Source organism: Haliotis asinina, chromosome 3, assembly GCF_037392515.1.
Source record: "Haliotis asinina isolate JCU_RB_2024 chromosome 3, JCU_Hal_asi_v2, whole genome shotgun sequence".
Lineage (NCBI taxonomy): Eukaryota > Metazoa > Mollusca > Gastropoda > Lepetellida > Haliotidae > Haliotis > Haliotis asinina.
The window spans coordinates 41,604,049-41,623,821 of record NC_090282.1 but is presented as its reverse complement, the minus strand read 5'-3'; the positions used below and the strand labels follow the sequence as shown (position 1 = coordinate 41,623,821).

General features: G+C 38.3%; 1 protein-coding gene across 1 annotated transcript; it reads right to left on the bottom strand.

Annotated features, from left to right (window-relative positions):
- Nucleotides 1–360: 360 nt before the first annotated feature.
- Nucleotides 361–8,263, bottom strand: LOC137278025 (uncharacterized). The gene is made up of 8 exons (XM_067810062.1): nucleotides 8,141–8,263; nucleotides 6,580–6,814; nucleotides 4,970–6,162; nucleotides 4,614–4,646; nucleotides 2,859–3,140; nucleotides 1,681–1,820; nucleotides 1,195–1,376; nucleotides 361–952 (listed from the first exon to the last, which is right to left on the bottom strand). The coding sequence occupies exons 2-8, from the start codon at nucleotides 6,791–6,793 to the stop codon at nucleotides 462–464; spliced, it is 2,535 nt and encodes an 844-aa protein (XP_067666163.1). The 5' UTR covers nucleotides 6,794–6,814; nucleotides 8,141–8,263; the 3' UTR covers nucleotides 361–461.
- Between the last annotated feature and the right edge of the window lie 11,510 nt (nucleotides 8,264–19,773).

Here is a 19,773-nt window from a genome sequence, read left to right as displayed (position 1 = left end):
AACCCTTGTAAATCCTGGTTTGACAAGGTCTTCGAGTCAAATTGTCATCAGGGCTTAGGAGATTCACATGCTCACTGCTTTTAGTAACATCATGGCAGGGGACACCAGAAATGGGCTTCACACCTTGTGCCCATGTTAGGAATTGAACCTGGGTCTTTGGCAAGAGGAGTGAATACTCTATCCACCAACCCTACTATGTGTGAATATGTTGATACACTGCACACAAGTGGCAGAGATTGTTGTTGATGTTAGCTCTGGTCGTTGTGTTCTAGGGTCAGATATGTGAAATGTTCAGCAGTAACTAAGTTGCCAAGTCGGACCACCTGATTTGTAACATTGTCTCTTATAACAAACATGGACTACTAAGGATTGACTTTAATTTGTAGTCACAAAACGTTATTTGCAGCCTGTTTTAATACTGCTTGAATATTGCTGATTGAATCACATATCTATTTATTTCATCACTTATTTTTCAAAACGTCTGTCCATTGAGATTTATCCAGGGACAGCCATTTAGCTTTCATTTCAGCAAGGAGCTCCCGATCAGGCACATACTTCACATCTTCTGCTGGGTGCTGTACCATCACGTGTTTACGAACATTGCCGCCTGTCATACTCTTGTACGAGCAATACACACACGAATAGGGTTTCACGCCCTTATAGTAGTGAGCGATCATCAGATGTTTTCTCATATGGTCCAGCGTCTTTGTTGTATGTTGGCAAAAGTTACAATGCAGATCTGACTCTTTGTGTGTTGAGTTTCGATGGCTGCTCAAATTATTTGGTGTTCGGAATATTTTACCACATATTTCACAAGCAAAATTTTTTTCTGTGACATGTATTTTTTTGTGTGCAGTGAGTGTTCCTTGCCAAAGGGTGATGAAGTCACATTCGTCACATTGCAAACATTTCCTTTTGTCATCTTTCAGCCCATGGACCTTCCATAGGTGATCTGGGGAGAGAAAATACTTCATAAAATTCTGAAAGACGAAAAGAATTCAAAATTTTGTGACAGAAAGAATTACCTCTTATGATCAAAACTGCTTTCTTAATACATCTTTTCTTGTTACAACTCATATTTCAGCATTTATTAGTAACTACCTTCAATCCCAAATGGTACATGTTTTTTTTCTAAATTTTGGCACCATCCTCAACATTTTGACATAAGTTTATTTCAGGCGCTCTCTCTCTCACCATCCATGGAGTACTGAGATCTGTAGTTATTCCCACACACGTGGCACTTGTATAGCGGGCCGTCGGAGTGGTTGGTAGTTGTGTGCAATTTCAGGTCCGAGGGGGTGGCTGTGAAGTAGCCACATATCTCACACTGGTAGCGCTTTCTATTGATATGGTGGTACATGTGATTCTTGAGTGCTCTGGAAACAAAGAAAAACTGATGACAGACCAGAAACCTTATTTTCATAAAAAAAAACCCTAAACAAACACAAAAAAAACCTTTCCATTTATGATTTATAATTCACAAGCAAACATTTTGAAAAATTAAACACTTTTCTAAATTCTGAAATTGTCCACTCAACCTATTCCATGAATGCTGTGTCCCTCCTCCAGCTTCTGATATTTAGATCTGCACATTTCTATCAACGCAAGTTGCAAGTATTTTGTTACTGTAACAAACATCAGGGTTAGTGTATTTACAAAACAAAACCCTGACAAACATACTTCCTGGTCTTGTATTTTTTGTCACAGTGGTCGCATGCATAGCTGAAAGTGTTGCCATGGCCCTTCCTGTGCTCCCCCATAGTGGCAGGGGACTGGGCAGCGCAGTAGAAGTGACAACCCTCTGCTTCACACACCAACACCTGCAACAACAACATCAGCAGTTCTGTCAGGCCCCCTATGTCTTACCACAATGGCCTGTATTTGACACACTTCATGACTACAGTGACTCGTGGCATATCTGTTCATGAAGATCACATGGATTTGAAATTCTAACCACTCATATTTGGCTAATGATGAGGGTGAATTATTAAACTTAAAATTACAGAAAATTTGTAACCCTACAACAATTATTAGTCTTGTTATCATAATACTGCAAGAAACAGACAAAACAGTAGGTCAAATGTGATTATAAAATCATCATTATCAAAAACCTATGAAAGATTTTTTTAGGGAAAAACAATAATCGTATCAACAGTCATATAACAAATTATGTCTTTCTTGTGCACTTAAGCCTTTTATTATTATTATTATCATCACCACTTTTAAGATATTTTATTAAATGTGCTCCTCTATCATCAATAAATACACACAGTATCCTTGTGAAAACTATTCATCAACAAATCTGGACTAACAACTATGACAATTTACAGACATCTTAGCCAGTTTAAGAAATTCTGGTCATCTTATCACCTTTTGTTTAAATGGACAGTAATATACATGTGCAACTATGTATAAATGCACTAAAAATAAAGAAATTATAAACAAAAATAAAAACCTACAATGTGGCCTATGCAATTCTGGTTGTAATAAGTAAATCAAGTCTTGTCAACCTGATTGACAAATAGATAATGTTCTTGTAGTTGGGCTAGGCCAATTCTCTTTGTAATTTCCTAATCATTATATCATTTTTGTTGTCACTGTACACTGTAGTGCTAGAAGAAGTAATGGAGTTCTTCAACCTAGAAATTATCATTAGTATGACACCAGGAGTTCTTTGGCATGTGCCATTTTGATCTGAGGTTAAAAACGGAGCTAAACAATTTATCGCTATTGTTCCACTTATTTATATCTTTATTATTTACAGTTTTCAGATGATAATTTCACAGTGTACAGTGACAAAAATAATTAGGAAATTACGAAGAGAACTGACCTATCCCAAGAACATTATCTTTCTTCACCTCTCTATGGTGTACTCCATGTACAATCTGGTCATGGCTGAGAAGGCCCACACGATTATGGCAGTCTCGGCCACACTTCTCGCAACTGTACTTCCCTGACTCCCGCCATAGATGCTGCCGCTTTAGGTGTTGGATCATAGCCCTGTGGTCCACTGACTTGTTGAAGCACAGCGGACACACATGGGCCTCCTCAGGGTGCTCCAACTTCCTGTGGGTCACCACATCACTTATCTGACCTTCAAACCCGCACAGGCTGCAAATACTGCTCTTATTCCAATGAATCTGAGGAAAACAAACATTTTCCACAATTTAAGGAGAATGCTAAACAATTGCTATGACTGACTTGGTTAAAGATAAAGTTATCAGAAACATGTATCCCAATTTTTAAAGCAAAAGTCTTAGTATTGATACATCTATCGCAAAAACAGTTTGTACTATCTCAGTTTCATCCATTATGTGGCCGCTAGCAGTCACGTTATATCATATGTGATTCCGGTTTGCCCTAGGGACTGTTCATATATTATAGGGATGGGTGTGCATGTTGCAACTGTATCACATTTAAAGGATAAATAAAATTGCTGATAAGTCATATCATCTAGTTTAAAAGTGATTTTGACATCAAGTGGTGTCTCTGTTTAGCTTGATTCTTCTGATTCTTCTTCTCTATCTCCACTTCAAGTTTCTCTTTCTCAAGATGTAAAATTGGCTTATACTGACATGGTCTAACATCCATCCATCCTGACATCACGAACACCTTTTACTGCTTCAAAACCTATTGTCCAGCCTCATGTAAGAATGTTAAATTTTGATTGTTCACATGGCTCTGATAAAATGCCAGGTACACCCATCACAATCCGCGAGCACTGAGTATAAAAGTCGTATCATCCCACTATGCCTAGGTGACCATGCAAAGTCATAAAGGTGTTCACCACCAAGCCTTTATCATAACGTGCACTGCATTGAGGTCAATCAATTGGCTGATGTCAACATGGCAGCATGGAAATGTTTTGCCACAACAATTCGACTCGATGCATATTTTAGTAAAAACATTCGGCCAGATAAATGTGTTATCATGTCTCAGGAAATACAGGATTTTATCAGTCCCGTGTAAGGTTGTGTTCTCCGAGCCAGAGGGACTGATAAAACCCTTCACACAGTGTCAAGTTGACAAGTAAAATCACAGAGGAAGTCATCAGCAATACCCACATATGACGTCATGCTACATGATACCCACCTCTGCTCACTAACCCTTAGGTGTTTCCATAATAGGTGGAAATATGAGTGCTTTTTTATGTGTTTAATGTGATTTTACAAACTTTTTGTTCAATCATATTCACGGACGGTAACTTAAAGCTCTTTACAATTGATCAGGTTTGTGTTCAAACACTTGATTATACTTTTCATGTCGGCCATTAGGGGACCATCCATAATTTATGAGTGAGTGAGTTGGCTATCACGCCTTTTTGGGGGCAATATTCAAGCAATATCTTGGCAGGGGGCATCAGAGATGGGCTTCACACATGTGGAAAGTTGAACTGGGGTCTTTGGCATGACGGGTAAACACTTAAAATACTAGGCTATCCCACTGCCCTATTAAAATATGAATACTTCTGGATGACGTTCCTGTAGAATAAGGTGCCTGATTCTGAGAGTGTGGGGGTTCAAAACCTGAATGGGACTCAATTCAAAAACAGGAGTAAAATCTGTAATCCTAAATATATCACGTGTTACATTCCTGTAGAAGTATCGACTCACCAAGAAGTTGCCAGCTCTTCCTTTTTTCAGAGTCTGAAAACAAAAATGTTATTGTTAATTCTGTTGTTACTAAGACTCTGCTATCTCATCAGGAATAGAACTGCACTTCCAGTATCACTGCCTATGCCTGACAAGGTACTTTCTCGTTACAGTTTCATAACACATATAATTATCTTGGAGTTATATAGCTGAAAACTTGCTGAAATGGCATAAAATCTCCACTCACCCACTTTTGCACAGCTGTAGTATTAGTGAATCTAAGTATTACTAAAAAAACAGATTCATGATAATATTTGTCACAGGCTTGAAAGAGTGCAAAGCTAACAAATTACATATTCAAAAGAACTTTGACAAACCTTGACAGCTGTCTTCCCCGATTTCCTCTTCTTTCTGGGACTAGGGGATAGGAACGTGCTTGATGGGTCACTATAGTCTGTATGAGAGGGAAAAGGTGGGGCTTCATTTGTTTTCTTACCAAAGTCATCATCCACACTGACTTTTGATGTCACATCACACCCAACAGAATCAACACTCAAGATGGTGACCCCATTCCTCTTAGACATAGAATCAGCTCCTGCAGACTTCGATCTAGTTCTCAGCATCACTTCACCTTTTTTTAACGACTTATTTGTCTTAACTCTTGATGTTGATTTAGTTGATTTTTTATTGCTGTCTTTGATATCACAAATGAGAGAAGCTGCCGAATTACTAGTCTGGTCCCGAGCAGCGCTCTGACACCCACCTCTCTGTTTCGCTGGCCTGTTCTTACTATAATCTAATTCAGGTTCTGTTTTCCTTCTTCTTATCTTGTTTACTTCCTGTTTGTTACTGACCATCAAACATTTAGAAAAGGACTCCTCAACAGGATTATATCTGGATGGACTCCCATCAGTTACATAAGCTGAGACTGCTGAGTCCAGAGTGTCCTGTGAGACGTTGCTTCCTGAAATATTTGGCACAATATGGCCAATACGGACAGCTTGACCATCAGCCAAATCTGTGACTCTCTGCTGACTTTTGTTTGACATAAATTGATCATTTGATGCCGGACCTGAAGCTTCATCAAATCCTTCTGTGTTAAATGTAACGTGTAGATTTGAGCTCAGGGCATCTTCTTCCTCCACCTCGTCTTTGACCCGACTGATGTCAAACTCTACCCTGGCTGTGTGGGGAAGACACTCAGGGAGGAACACAGACTCAGTCTCATCTGTTGGCAGACCCTGTTTCAGTGACTCTGATCTAGATGAACCCCCCGACCAGTCATAACCTGTCAGGTCTCCACTGGACTGGTCTTGATCCGACTGGTCTCCACTGGATTTGTAACGGACACCAGGAACATTCAAAGAACTCAGCTCTGTGCCTTCAGAAATAGATTTACCCGTGTAAGTTTCAGTCATCCCAGATGTTTGATTAAAAATAAATTGAACAAGGTATTCAAATTTCAGTTTTGTTCCCATATCCAACAGTTGAGCCCTGTTTGAGTCATTGACCAGAACCTTTCCAGTGTATAAGTAGTCAAGGATATTCTTCAGCACGTCAAAGTCAACATCTGTAAAGACGAGTGGCTGAGTGAGTGAGTTGTGTTTATCTCAACATTGATTATTATTACAGTTATATCACAGCTAGTCGGCCAAGAGTGATGCACGTTGGTAAAAACAATAAGCATAGTCTGTGATCATAAACTTAAACATGCAACATACAGAATGGGGTAATTGGATCATTGATTTTTGGTGCTCTTTAAGGATACACTTCTTCACTGCAAATTCTGAGCATTTAACAACTGTACTATCTGACCCATGTAAATATGAGAGACACTTCCAGCTGGATAATATGCTGAAACTAACCAATGAACATTGCATGTCAACGCTGACCACTGTACCCCATCAACATGACATCCAGAATCTAGTACAAGATACATTCATAGTTCATTGATGTTACATGCAGATAGCCACACATTTGCACACACCTAATTCCACAGTGTCCACTGAACCATCTGAATTCCTTGACATTTGCATGTTGTGGAAATACTCTGATTGGGCAGCAAGGATTAACCTATGAGCTTTCAGCTCATATCCATCAGTAGTCTTCAGAGTAATGTCACACAGGCACTTTGTCTCATACAGACGATGCAGGCTTGTCACCAGATTTTGTTGATAATGGGGATCAGCTATACTCCCCATGCTTACTGTTTCTGTTTAGTCCTACAAAAAAAATCAAGTTTGAGTTCAAATATCTGTACACATTTCCTCATGTTAGTCATTAATAAAGTTTGAAAAAGGCATATCTTGTGGTTCAATAACATCGATCTAACTGGGTATTGCTGGAATACTGATGACTGGAAACAGAAAATAATCAAAAGAGATAAATAGCCAGGAAAGGTAATCCTACTTTATTATTACTGCGATAGCTACATTTTCAGCAAATATGAAATGTAACCATAAGCATAAATTATGTAGTTGCCGAGGGACAAGTAAGAGACCATTATTTGACTGTCTGAAATAAAAAATTGATTTGTCCCAGGCGTCAGACGATAGTATTTTTGAACCCTTGGAATATTCTAGGAAATATATATGTTCTTATCAGACCAGCCAGATAATTGTGTTTGTATGCATTTATGATATCCAACATTGAATGTTTGAGATGTTGCTGTTGTATTATGCAATATTAAAAAATAAATGAGAAATATTCATCAAATACGTTACACATGCATCTTCTGTCTCAGTGTCATTTGTCTAAGGGATATCAAATATGGATCTTGTTCCAAGTAGTTGTGTTATCTCAATGAAACATGCTTAAAGGCATTTTGAATAATACAGTCATACAATGACAATAAAAAATACAGTAGATATGTTAACTTTTGAATCAATTATATATTTTCATATTCCTGAAATCCACACCTGAGAAGCAGTGATTTTACTGAGTCCACCATAAACAGAATTGACTATTTTTGCATCAGTATTGCACCTCACATCCGGGGACAGTCAAGCTGGGATTTAAAATGATAAATACCTATAAAAAATCTTAATGGTCTGTAATTTTTACGTCTTCTTCATAAATACCATACATCATGAATTCTTTCAATAACTGACATGCTGTGTGATGAAATATGATTAAGAACATATTCCCAAACTCAACACCAATGATTAAAAGAACATGCTCTTTACCTCAATGCAGTATTCTTTCATATTCTATGTACCATGTTAAGGGATCTGACTTTCTGATATTTGATATACATTTTTAAGACATTGCTTAAATAATCTTAGTCATATTTGGGTCATCAAGTTATTGTTCCGGATATCTTATGTTTTCTTCTTGACAAAAAGTTATAAGTCGAATATTCTGAATTTTCTTTCGAAATGTTACAAATCCAAAATCGTCCCACTTATTGTTGAATGGGTGGTCAGTGTCATACATGTTACTTTAAAGTTCACTAACTGACGAAGACCCTCAGGATCAGCTCGACATGCTTCTTTTCAAATGACATTACAAGGTGTGGTGATTATGTTTCTTTATCAATATGCACTTACCTAATGTATTACACGAGGACTGTTTGCGTTATGCATGATTACAACCATAACAAGATCTCAGCAATATTTTGTTTTCAACGGGTACCTGCTGAACTGTAAATAGAGTTATCTCCCTTGTCCTATGGTCTGTTTTTACAAATTATACGCAACGCGTTAAGTTCTATATAGCTCTAAAGCATGGTACCACCTTTCTGAGTGGTATTTCCCTGCTCTAGACCCGATAACAAACGTATTTCAGGTTTTGCTGCTACTCTTGTTGCCACTGTCGATACCTGTCTCACGAAGCTTGTATTGCGAGCGTGTGTTTTTGTGGGCAGGTGAAACCAAAGAAACTCTAATTGTTGTAGATTATCCCTGATCAGCACTATTGAAGTACATTTGGACAGATTCTGCAGGTCAATTTCATCGCGTTAAATCATGCATACTCGTTAATTAGTGAAAGATATTATCTTTACAACTTTTTTTGCTGACATTTACCGACGCCTTTGTCATACAATGACCGTGTAACCTTTTTGGGACCACTTACATGGTTAGAAGCAGATATATGGCTACACTGACAGGAAATCAAAATATTTTACTATGGTTGAGTGACGTACAGTATTCTACTTATATTTCGTGATAGACGGTAAAAAGCCGATGCTGTGCAGGCCTCAGACGTTTACCGTTTTGGAAAAACGTGGGCATAGTGCACACCTATGGACAAATTCAGACTAAATCCAGATTCGAATCCCTGACCATAACTTTTGGCACGCTTTAGGGACACAACTCCGGTTTGTTTGTTTATTCATGTACTGATATGTCCGATGTAGAAATAGCCAAATGTCGTTTTTCAGCATTAGATCTAATTGATCCTGGTTGTACGTTGGAAAAAAACCCCAAACAACTGAACTCATAAGCATGCACAAAATCAAAACCCAACAAAAACGTTCTGATCTCGTTTCCAGCTCGGATAAGTATAGTTTTGGTTTAATAGTGTTTTGACCTATGTTATATAGTAATTAGTAACTGACAAGTTCGGTGGCATAATTATAGCAGGAAGATTGTAGGGTTTCCCTATTATAGCAATTCAGTGCATGTTACGTTTAGTCAATATCCCTTTGAAATTAAAGTGCTTATTCAAGCAAAGCAAACACCACGGCCTTCGGCATACTTGTATTTTTTAACAATGTTTATTAATATTAGCATAAAGTGGCGTTGTCGACAGATTAGGGGTCGTGTATATTATTACATAATCATTTGTCAGATCGGAGTTCAGCTAGGACAGCTGCAGTGTTGCCGTCAAAGGGAAGTAACTCTATTTTCCATCGCGCGACAGGAAGGTCCCTTGAGCTTCAAAATGGCTGTCATTCACAGAGCTCTGTTCACCTGGTTTACAGTTTTAGTGTTTCTTATTCTTTTAGTACTACGTTTGGACCACAAGGTTGAGTGGAACTGGTTCTTGATTTTCATCCCGCTGTGGCTTTTCGATGCTGTTGTTGTCATCTATATTACAGTAAATATGATCGTCCATTGTAAAAATGGTTATGACAGAAACGAACTGACAATGAGAAGAAAAGCCTGGTTTATGGCATCGGTTGTGCTCAAAATGTCGTTCCAAGTGTTACTCTGCCTTAAAGTACAGTACTTTTATGACATTATTTCCACTTACATTGTGATGATCCCATTCTGGCTTGTTCTGTCAGGTGCATCTATTGATGTGTTCCGAAGTTTGATGAGGTTACATTGATATACTGTGTGTTCAGTGTTCGCACAGGTATGTTCATTCTGACGTCTGTTTCATTTGTTTACTGTAAATTAAAAGTTCTAAAAAGTCATTCCATTGTGATGTTGACACCCAAGCCAACCTGCTTGAAACATGCTACAATGCACAACACCTATCTCATTATTCACCATCCACGATGTATGTTTCTTTGATGTTCAGGATACATTCATGCACATCAAGATTATGATTTGGAAACGTGTGTTCATCGTGGGATGCTCAATGGATGTAGCAAACACTGATAATGTGTATCCACAGACCTTAGAAGACTCAGACAGATGAAATGTGTAACAAGGTGAAAGAAGCTGCCATGCTGGACAGATGCAGATGTTTTCAGATTGTATGGAAATGCATACAGAAAGAGCAGATGGAATAAGTCATGACAACAACACTGGTTGTAACAATGATATATGTCTTACCATAAATGTCCAAAGCAAGAGATGCAAGGACGACATTCCGACTTCTAGGATGAGAAACATGTAATCTATATTTGTTGGCATGTGTCCTTGAGCACTGTAGAAAGCTAGAAACATTTACAGTTTGAATGCCAGATCCATTTCTGTCAGTTATTGATGAAGATGAGTATTTATCATTTTTATGTGAAGACAGTATTTACAATATTTAAAATGTGATGTATTGTGATTTCTGAAATGTTTGACATACACACAAGAACGATGGTACCTCAAACAATCAGCCGTGAAAAACTTTTATGAGGAATGTCACTGCTTCACACTGAATGATTGATTAAACTTTCGTCTCACTCAGCATGTCTCATCTCTGCGATCAGAGTCAGATCATTATTTCATACAGCAAGCAGGATAAAACCACTGCTTCAAACGATAATGCCTTGTTGACACTGACAGTGTTTGTCATGATGACAACTCAAGTTTGTGTCAATTTGTTAAACATAACTTTTGTTAGTAACTCAGGATGAATCTACTGAAAGGGTAAATACTTGTTCAGACATTACTTTGTTGACACTTTTAAGGTCTAAGAGATTTCAATAGATTTCAATATCATCATAATTACCCAGAGATATCTTGGTGGCAGCGACAACATCCAGAAACGTGCCTAAAAAATGGCATTTGAGCACATGGAGAGGGTATCATTGTGTCACATCACAATTTTAAGAAATCACATGTTGCTAATGCTATTTCATGAACAGCACAGTGACATATGACTGATGAAAACACTTAGAAGAGACAAGGCTACAACAGTTTGATTTTCCACGTAGGGGGAATTTCTGAAGTCCCTCCAAAAATAGAAGGTTGAAATAAAGCTGACCAACTGTAACCCATCTCATGTTAAATGTTAAGAGTTCACCCAGTGCATGTATAGGTATGGTGCTATGTTCTCATGGTTATTGCTTTGATATTCATATCACTGGTCTGAAATCACTCCGGATCTTTACAGGGGTCCCACTGAAAACTTGCCAAAACAAAAAAATGTCTTTATTGGAAAATATTGTAACACTTGACAAATGCTGGATTGAAGTTTAATTAATGTAATTTAAGCATCGTCATGAAATTGTAGCCTTATGCTATATATGTTATCACAATGTTTTTATAAGTGCTAGAATTGTCAAGTCATTTCAATATGATGATGATTATTAAGTTCATGTACATATCATCATTCATTGTAATTACAATATTGTTGTGTTTCTTTGTATGTATGTATGTATGTGTGTGTGTGTGTGTGTGTGTGTGTGTCTGTATGTATGTATGTATGTATGTATGTATGTATGTATGTATGTATGTATGTATGTATGTATGTATGTATGTATGATGTGAAAGTGATACTGATGTATGGAGGATGTTCTCATACAGTTTGTGTACACTCTGTAAATACACCATGTCTTGTGTAAATAAAATATGACATTGACTTTTACGATGGGTGCAGTGCCATTCATTTTTATCCCTTCTTTCCTCTCTCCCTACTCCCGTTACCCCCACCATATCCTCTTATGGCTGTCCCTCAGCAATCATTTTGTTTCTGAAGCACAACTTGAAAACCATTCAATATCTTTCAACAAAACTTGGTAGATATATCAAACAGAACCTTTAGGTATGGACTTACAGTAACAAATATAAAATTCAAATTCAACTTATAATGTTGAAAAATAATGTGATGAAAAAACCCCACAAAATCGTAGTTCGAACAATTCACTTACTCCAGCGCTGGGGAACTGCGCTGCTCCCATAGTGCATGCACAGTGAATTGGTTCGCATGATGTGACCAGGGAAAGCGACAAATAAAAACACAGGATTATTGCTGCGGTCTAAGTTTGAGAACAGATGTTTCTTGTGATTACAAGCACCTGGCATCTGCAGTAATAAAAATACACTGGAAATTGCACATTTCATTAAAATGTAGCATTAGAAATACTAATTTCATTGCTAAAAATGTCTGAGTTTGAAAACTTAAATTTTTAAACACATTTCTTCAGAAACACAGAAAAATATGTTGATTGTGATAAGCAGTCTCTGTCACAGACAAAACTCAAGTCTGTTTATTTGTTCATTGACACCTGCCATATAGCTGGAATATTGTTGAGGGGGCCATAAAACTCAACCACTCACATCATAACAACTCATTTTCCCATGCACTGATGTGATGTTCAGATTTATCATACAAAAAGTCTTGTGGTATTAGTGTTGTGCAGGTAGAAGTTTAATCATCATTATTGACCACTTCTCATTTTGTGGAAACTCTGAAGATCCAGGTTAGAATTGATATGACTGACGAGATCGCGTGGGTAGACTCGCCGACTTGGTTGGCATGTCATATCCCGGTTGTGTAGATCGATGTTAATACTGTTGATCACTGGATTGTCTGTTCTAGACTTGATTATTTACAGACTGCCACCACATATTTGACCTTTTCTTCAAGGCCATCCTGACTCTTTGACCACCCTTCAAACTCATGCCTACATTGGGGGATTATGCAGACACCAGTGGATTTGGATGACCTTGACCTTATTTTCAAGGTCACCACAACTCTTTGAACACTTTTCAAACTCTTGTTAATGCGATATCTGATGATAAACCCAATGTCTTCAAATTTGGTGACAGCCTACATTACAGATCACACAGACATCAGTTGAATTGGGTGACCTTGATCGTATTTTCAATGTGACCACGACACTTTGTTCACATTTTAAAACTTATGTTAATGCGGTGTCTCATAAAACATGCAACCGATGGCTTCAATTTTATTGACAGCCTACATTTGGTGATTATACAGATACCAGTCATTTCATGCATCTTGTTTGCGACCAAAAAGTAAAAAGTAGTGAATATGTTTTAATAATGTCTTCTTAAGCGGCCGGGGAATTACCACATTAGTGGCAAACACTTGTCTTAGTTGGCTCCACTGTTTCTGAACTTAATAAAATCAAATTTATCTTGATGATAGATAACTCTTCACTTATGTGTCCTGCTTGACTAGGTTCTACAACACTAAATCAGAATCACTTACTTGCTGAGCCAGTGTTGTGTGGAAACCTCTGACCAGATAGAGACATATGACAGCTGTGACCTAATGAATATATGTAAGACTTTTACGTTTTTAAAAGCACAGCATCCAGTGATTAATACTGACCACAATTTGAAGTATTTAACTGAAATCAGTTTGTATCACCATGACTTATGCTTAATATTTGAACAGGCATTTTCAAGTAGGAGACATTTGGTGGGAAACTGGGGTTGATATCTTCATCTTCCGGTGATTGTAAACAAGACAGATTTGCATTTTTGTTGTTGTTTATTATTCATATTTGTGTACTAATATTTGTTCAGCACCAGCCTCCAGTTCAGCTGCTCAAAGGCACTTTGGTTGCTCACTGGATGTCAATCTCCAACTGCAAGGAGCATCGAGTTAGTGTGGCTTTTCGCATCCGTACGAGGTACCCATTCACAGCTGGGTGAACTCAGAGACACTCAGTCACAGTTCTTTTTCTAAGATTATTGCATGTTGTTGTACCTGCAACAATGTATTTGCACCATCTTGTCATTTACCAACGGATTCGTTTAAGTGCGTGAGGTAGTGCATTGTACAGTAGGGGTTTGCGAAATAGTCTGCACATAAAGGTGACTTGAAGGTTTTTTACACCCAGTCACAGGGTCCGCTCAATCCCATCATCTCAAGCTTGCTGGATCACTTGCCTGGGGCCTGAGGCAGCTTGCCTACCACGTCTCCACTCTAAAGGCCAGAGTGTGCTCATGTAGTGGCTGTCGCCAGCCTGGATCATTTAAAACAATATAACGTGACTATAAAAGTCTATAGGAAAACGTTTGGTCTTGTGTAACCTGTACAGTTTCCAATCATGTTTTTTCTGAAACTTAGTCAACAGGGAGAGCAGCAGTACATATTATGTTTTCCTAACAACTAACAAGAGCAGTCATCGCCTCTTCTGAATTTTTCATGTTAGTCACCAAATATGACATATCATAATAAATCTTGTCTTTCCTACTTTAATATACTGAACAAATCTCAGAACTGAAATTGGTTTCAAAAATGGAATTAACAGCTACTATTTACGGGAACTGTGAAGGTCCCAGGGTAGAATAGGCCTTCAGCAACCCATGGTTGCCATGAAAGGTGACTGCTTGTCGTAAGAGGCAACTAACAGGATTGGGTGGTCAGCCTCACTGACTTGGTTGTCACATGTCATCAGTATCCAGAATCACTTGAGTACAAACGATTTCCTGGTACAAGTTCAAACGGAATGTGCAAAAGTAACTTTCTTGATTTGGTAAGCTGTGTTCTGACTGGTCAGTTAGCTGATGCAACCTTTTACTATGGTATTCGTCCCGTCAATCTACGATTTCACCTCAAACAAATTGCCAAAGAATGTTTTTTATGAAAAATATCTTCATTTGCATTGTCTACATGACATATTAACAGACAAACAAAATCTAAAGCGGGGAAACAATAAAAATAGTTAAAATAATTTAATCCATTTACCAAACCCGAATTTGAGCTGTCTGATTCAAGGCAAGCAAGCTAAATTGAGATGTGAAAAGAAGTTCATAAACATGCATGTTCACTGTTTTCAGGACAACTATCCAATCAGTTAAGTTATTTTATATATCATTTGTGCATTTTCTTTGCTTATTATCTAAAGATATGGCACAATTTTACAAATGTAAGACCTAATCTACTTGACGGCACACGCAACATTTTGCCTTGCATCATTAGACTTTTTAACTCCCATTTCTTCAATCACGTATATGAGAAACTTTACTACCATTAAGCTATATTTTAAGACATGTTATTTACGTTTTGTACGAAATTTAAGCTCATTTAATTCATTAAAAGTGAACTGTTGTTTGCAGTTTCCTTTATATCATCATAATTCATAGCATATTGTTGTGTATAAAGCTGTGTTTTATTTTGTACATATTGAGAAATTAGCTAACTAAAAATCTGCCATTACCAAATGCTAAATTGTTCTTACTGTTCATGAACAATATTGTATTTAAGTGATTGATGCATAGAAACCTCCATGTAGACAGTTAATTTGTTGTAGTAATAACCTGTGATCTGCCATGATTCTGAAATTTGGTATGCAATAGACAAATAGTTACAGTCCACAGTACCATGTGCAGCCGTTGCAAACAAACATTACTTGCACTACTGTAAGACTAGTACATATTCTGGTTGCACTTGGAAATACTGACATTCATGTGTTTCAAAGTCAGTCACATGGGGCTGAGGAAATCATTTACAGGTAGCTAAAGTTGTCTCACGTTGATGATCCAACCTGGCACCTCGATCTGTCATGCAAAATGTCATGGAAGATTACCAAGCCAGTCCGAGGATGGTCTGGTGTGATGCAGACGGTGCAGAAAGGGTCATACCCAGGAAAGTCCTCTTTCATGTTCCTGCCAATGATGGACATGAATCCCTCTGACCCCGCAGGTGTCTATTCAACAATGGTCTTTGTGTGCAAAGAAGCAAAGAAATATGGAATTGATCCAGTACTGACTTTTGATCAACCTTTGTTTTGGAAGGTACAGTTCATCCTTGCCAAGGAACGATGACTAGTAACTTGAGATCAGTTGTGTTGAGACTTGGAGGTTTTCATCTGCAGATGAGTTTCCTTGGTCCCACTGGTAATCTCATGGGATCATCAGGAAGTACTGGAAACTATTAACTCAACCAATCCCGTTGGACACATGATTACAGGAAAGGCTGTGCCACATGCAGTTAGAGGACACTTCTTGGTAGGTAAGGCCCTTAATGCATGGTTGCTTTCCAACACTTTCGACACTGATGCTGATGAAGCTGAACAAGACAGTGTTTTGAGTGAAAGCATACATCTATTTTACCAACTGCTGAATGGACACATCAGTACTGAGGATGTTTGTGAACAGATCACTTCAACATACACTTAATCAAGCTAAGTCTGCAAGTTCCTTGTTGCGAAAATTTCAATGGGCGCATGGAGCTTCATTTTCTTCTCTTAGCAATTTGTATGTGAAGCATATGAAGAAATATTCGAATCCCACAGCTGTCTTAGATGGACTTACAGAATTCTCATGCACAAAAGATCACACACACTTAGCTGTACTTGTGGTGTTTCCAGGCCTGAAGTCAAATTCCTGGAAGACAAGAATCTAACATACAAAAATCTGTATCCTCGGCATTGAAGAATGTGACTGTCTTACTAGACACTGACCTGCTTGTGCTCTTGCTCTTTCGTGCAGACCTCAACTCAAAAGAGAATCTACTCCAAGCCAGAGGTTAAACTCGCAACAGTCAAACAGAGGCGTCTATGGGACATCAAAGTTGTAAAGGGTTGGAACTGTGTCGCTTCCTTCCATTCATTCATGCCCTTACAGGTTGTGACACATCATGCTTGTATGGAAGTGGCAAAGGCGCTGCACTGAAGGAACTGGAAACAGACCCTCACTTTAACCACCAGGCTGAAGTGTTTACCAGCAGTTCATCAAAGAAGGAGGTTGTTCAAGCTGGGGATGAGGCAATTACAAGTCTATACAGTGGTTACCTGGGAGAAAGTTTGAACAAATTGCGATTTAGGAGGTTCTGTGCCAAGGTAATAAAGAGCACCTGTGTTCAAGTGCTGCCCCCTATATCAGCTGCTGCTCAATACCACAGTCAGCAAGTCTGCCTCCAGGTTCAAAAGTGGATCAGGACAAACAGGCCTGGGGTTGGACATCTGTTGAAAGACAACCATCCAAAACAGACATGCTTGCCAGCGGCCAGGGATTCTCCTTTAGGTTATAAGGTGTAACTGCATGATTGACTGTGACTGTGAACATTGTAGCTGTCAAAAACACGGTTGGGGTGTATGAACTTTGTGGGTATGAGCTGCTACAACTCACCAGCAGCTCCTAAAGATGACCTTGATGAGGGCTTCTAGATGAGAATTTTTCAAAGTATGTACAATGTATATAAGTATGAAGCAAGAGAACTTTTAATTCCTCAAGTTAAAAGTTTTCATTCAATGGAAATATTTGAATATGGTATCTTTGTGTTTTTGAGTCATATGTGCCTTAGCCGTGTAATGTCATGAAAATTTTAGGATGGAATATTGAGCGCAGGGTGTGTTACAAAAAGCTAGACCCCTGAAGGTCCCGGGTCTAGAATAGGCCTTCAGCAACACTTGCTTGCCATAAAAGGCGATTGTGCTTGTCGTAAGAGGCCACTGACGGGATCGGGTAGTGAGGCTCGCTGACTTGGTTGTCACATGTCATCGGTGCTCAATTGCGCAGATCGATGCTCATGTTGTTGATCATTGCTTTTCATCTTCACTACTGGTGCGGTCGATGGTAGTGGATGGCATACCGTTGTCCAAAACTACATTCTGTCTATCCTCACCTTCTTGCAACTGTGACTGCAAACAGAAAAACAGATGTGTTTCTTCAACAGCTACTTCAGGTGGTTGTCATAACTTTCACTTACTACTAGCTGGCAAACAGTTATCACCATTTATAGTAGCTTTTTGTAAATTGTTCCATTGTTTAACTTACTGAAACCAAATTTATCTTGGTGATAGATAACTCTTCACTTATGTGTCCTGCTTGACTACGTTCTACAACACTAAATCAGAATCACTTACTTGCTGAGCCAGTGTTGAGTGGGAACCTCTGACCAGATAGAGACATCTGACAGCTGTGACTGGATGAATATATGTAAGACTTTTACGTTTTTAAAAGCACAAGCCTCCATGGATTAATACTGACCACAATTTGAAGTATTTATTTTTAAAGTCAGTTTGTATCACCATGACTTATGCTTAATGTTTGTACAGATATTTTCAAGTAGGAAACATTTGGTGCAGAACTGGGTTTGATGTGTTCAACTTCCTGTAATCAGTAACATGATGGGATAAGTTAGCTCGAATTTGAGTTTTTATTGTAGTGTATTGTCCATACTTGTGTACTCATCTTTGTACAGCGCCAATATCAAGCTCAACTGCTCAAAGGCACTTTCTCTTGATCATTCAATGTCAGTCTCAACTCAACTCATCATATTATCAATCTCAACAAGCTTAAAGCCACAAGGCGCTTATCGCCATTTATAGTAGCCATTCACAGCTGGGTGGACTCACGGACACATGGACAAAGTACCTTTTCCAAGTTTAATGTGTCACCAGACTGAGCCTAGGGAATGGTTGTTGCCAGCCTGAATGGTTTAACAAAATATATAAAGTGACTGTAAAAATCAATAGGAAAACATTTGGTTTTGTGTTACCTGTATAGTTGTCAACTTGGTCAACAGGAAAAGCAGCAGAACATGTTTCGTTTTCCTGACAACTGACAAGGAGTCATGCCTTTTCTGAATTTTTCATGTTGATAGATATAATAATCTGAACCTATGGTTGTGCCTTTTGCTATTTACAGATTTTTGGTATTTTTATTTTTTATTTTGTTTTTCCATGGAACATTTGGGTGTTAGTCTAATGGTGGGCTTCATTTCCGGAGCAAAACTCACAATCCATTCAATATTTTTCTGCAAAACTTGGTAGATATATCAATCAGAACCTAAAGTGGTGCCTTTGTTATGTACAGGTTTTTGTGATTTATCATTTTCTCTGTTTCCATGTCAAAAACTTTGTAATATCTGTCAGCAAAACTTGGGAAGTATGTGTGGCTGACCCCAAAGTGGTGCCTTTTGCTCTTTACAGGCTTTTGTGATTTATTATTTTCTCGGGTTCCATGGAAACAATTTGGACTTTGTTTGAAGATGGAGAGATGAGCTTCGTTTCTGGAGCATAACTCAAAAACTTCTGAATATCTTTCAGCAGACCCCAAAGTGGGGCTTCATTTCTGGAGCAGAACTCAAAAACTGTTCCATATTTTTCTGCAAAACTTGGTAGATATATGTGGCAGACCCCAAAGTGGTCCCTTTTGCTATGTACAGGTTTTTGTGAGTGATTTTTTCCTCGGTTTCCATGGAAATGTTTTGGACTTAATCTCAAAATGGAGGGATGGGCTTCGTTTCCGGAGCATAACTCAAAATACGTTCAATATTTTTCTGCAAAACTTGGTAGATATGTGTGGCAGACCCCAAAGTGGTCCCTTTTGCTATGTACAGGTTTTTGTGAGTTATTATTTTCTTGGTTTCTGTGGAAACATTTCGGACTTAGTATCAAAATGGAAGGATGGGCTTTGTTTCTGGAGCAGAACTCAAAAGACTCAATATTTTTCTGCAAAACTTGTAAGATACATCAGTCAGAACTTAAAGTCGTGCCTTTTGCTATGTACAGGCTTTTGTGATTTATTTTCACAGTTTCCATGGAAACATTTCGGACTTGGTCTCAAAATGGAGGGATGGGTTCGTTTCCAGAGCAAAACTCGAAAACCATATGATATCTTTCAACAGATCTTGGCAGATATATGAGGCA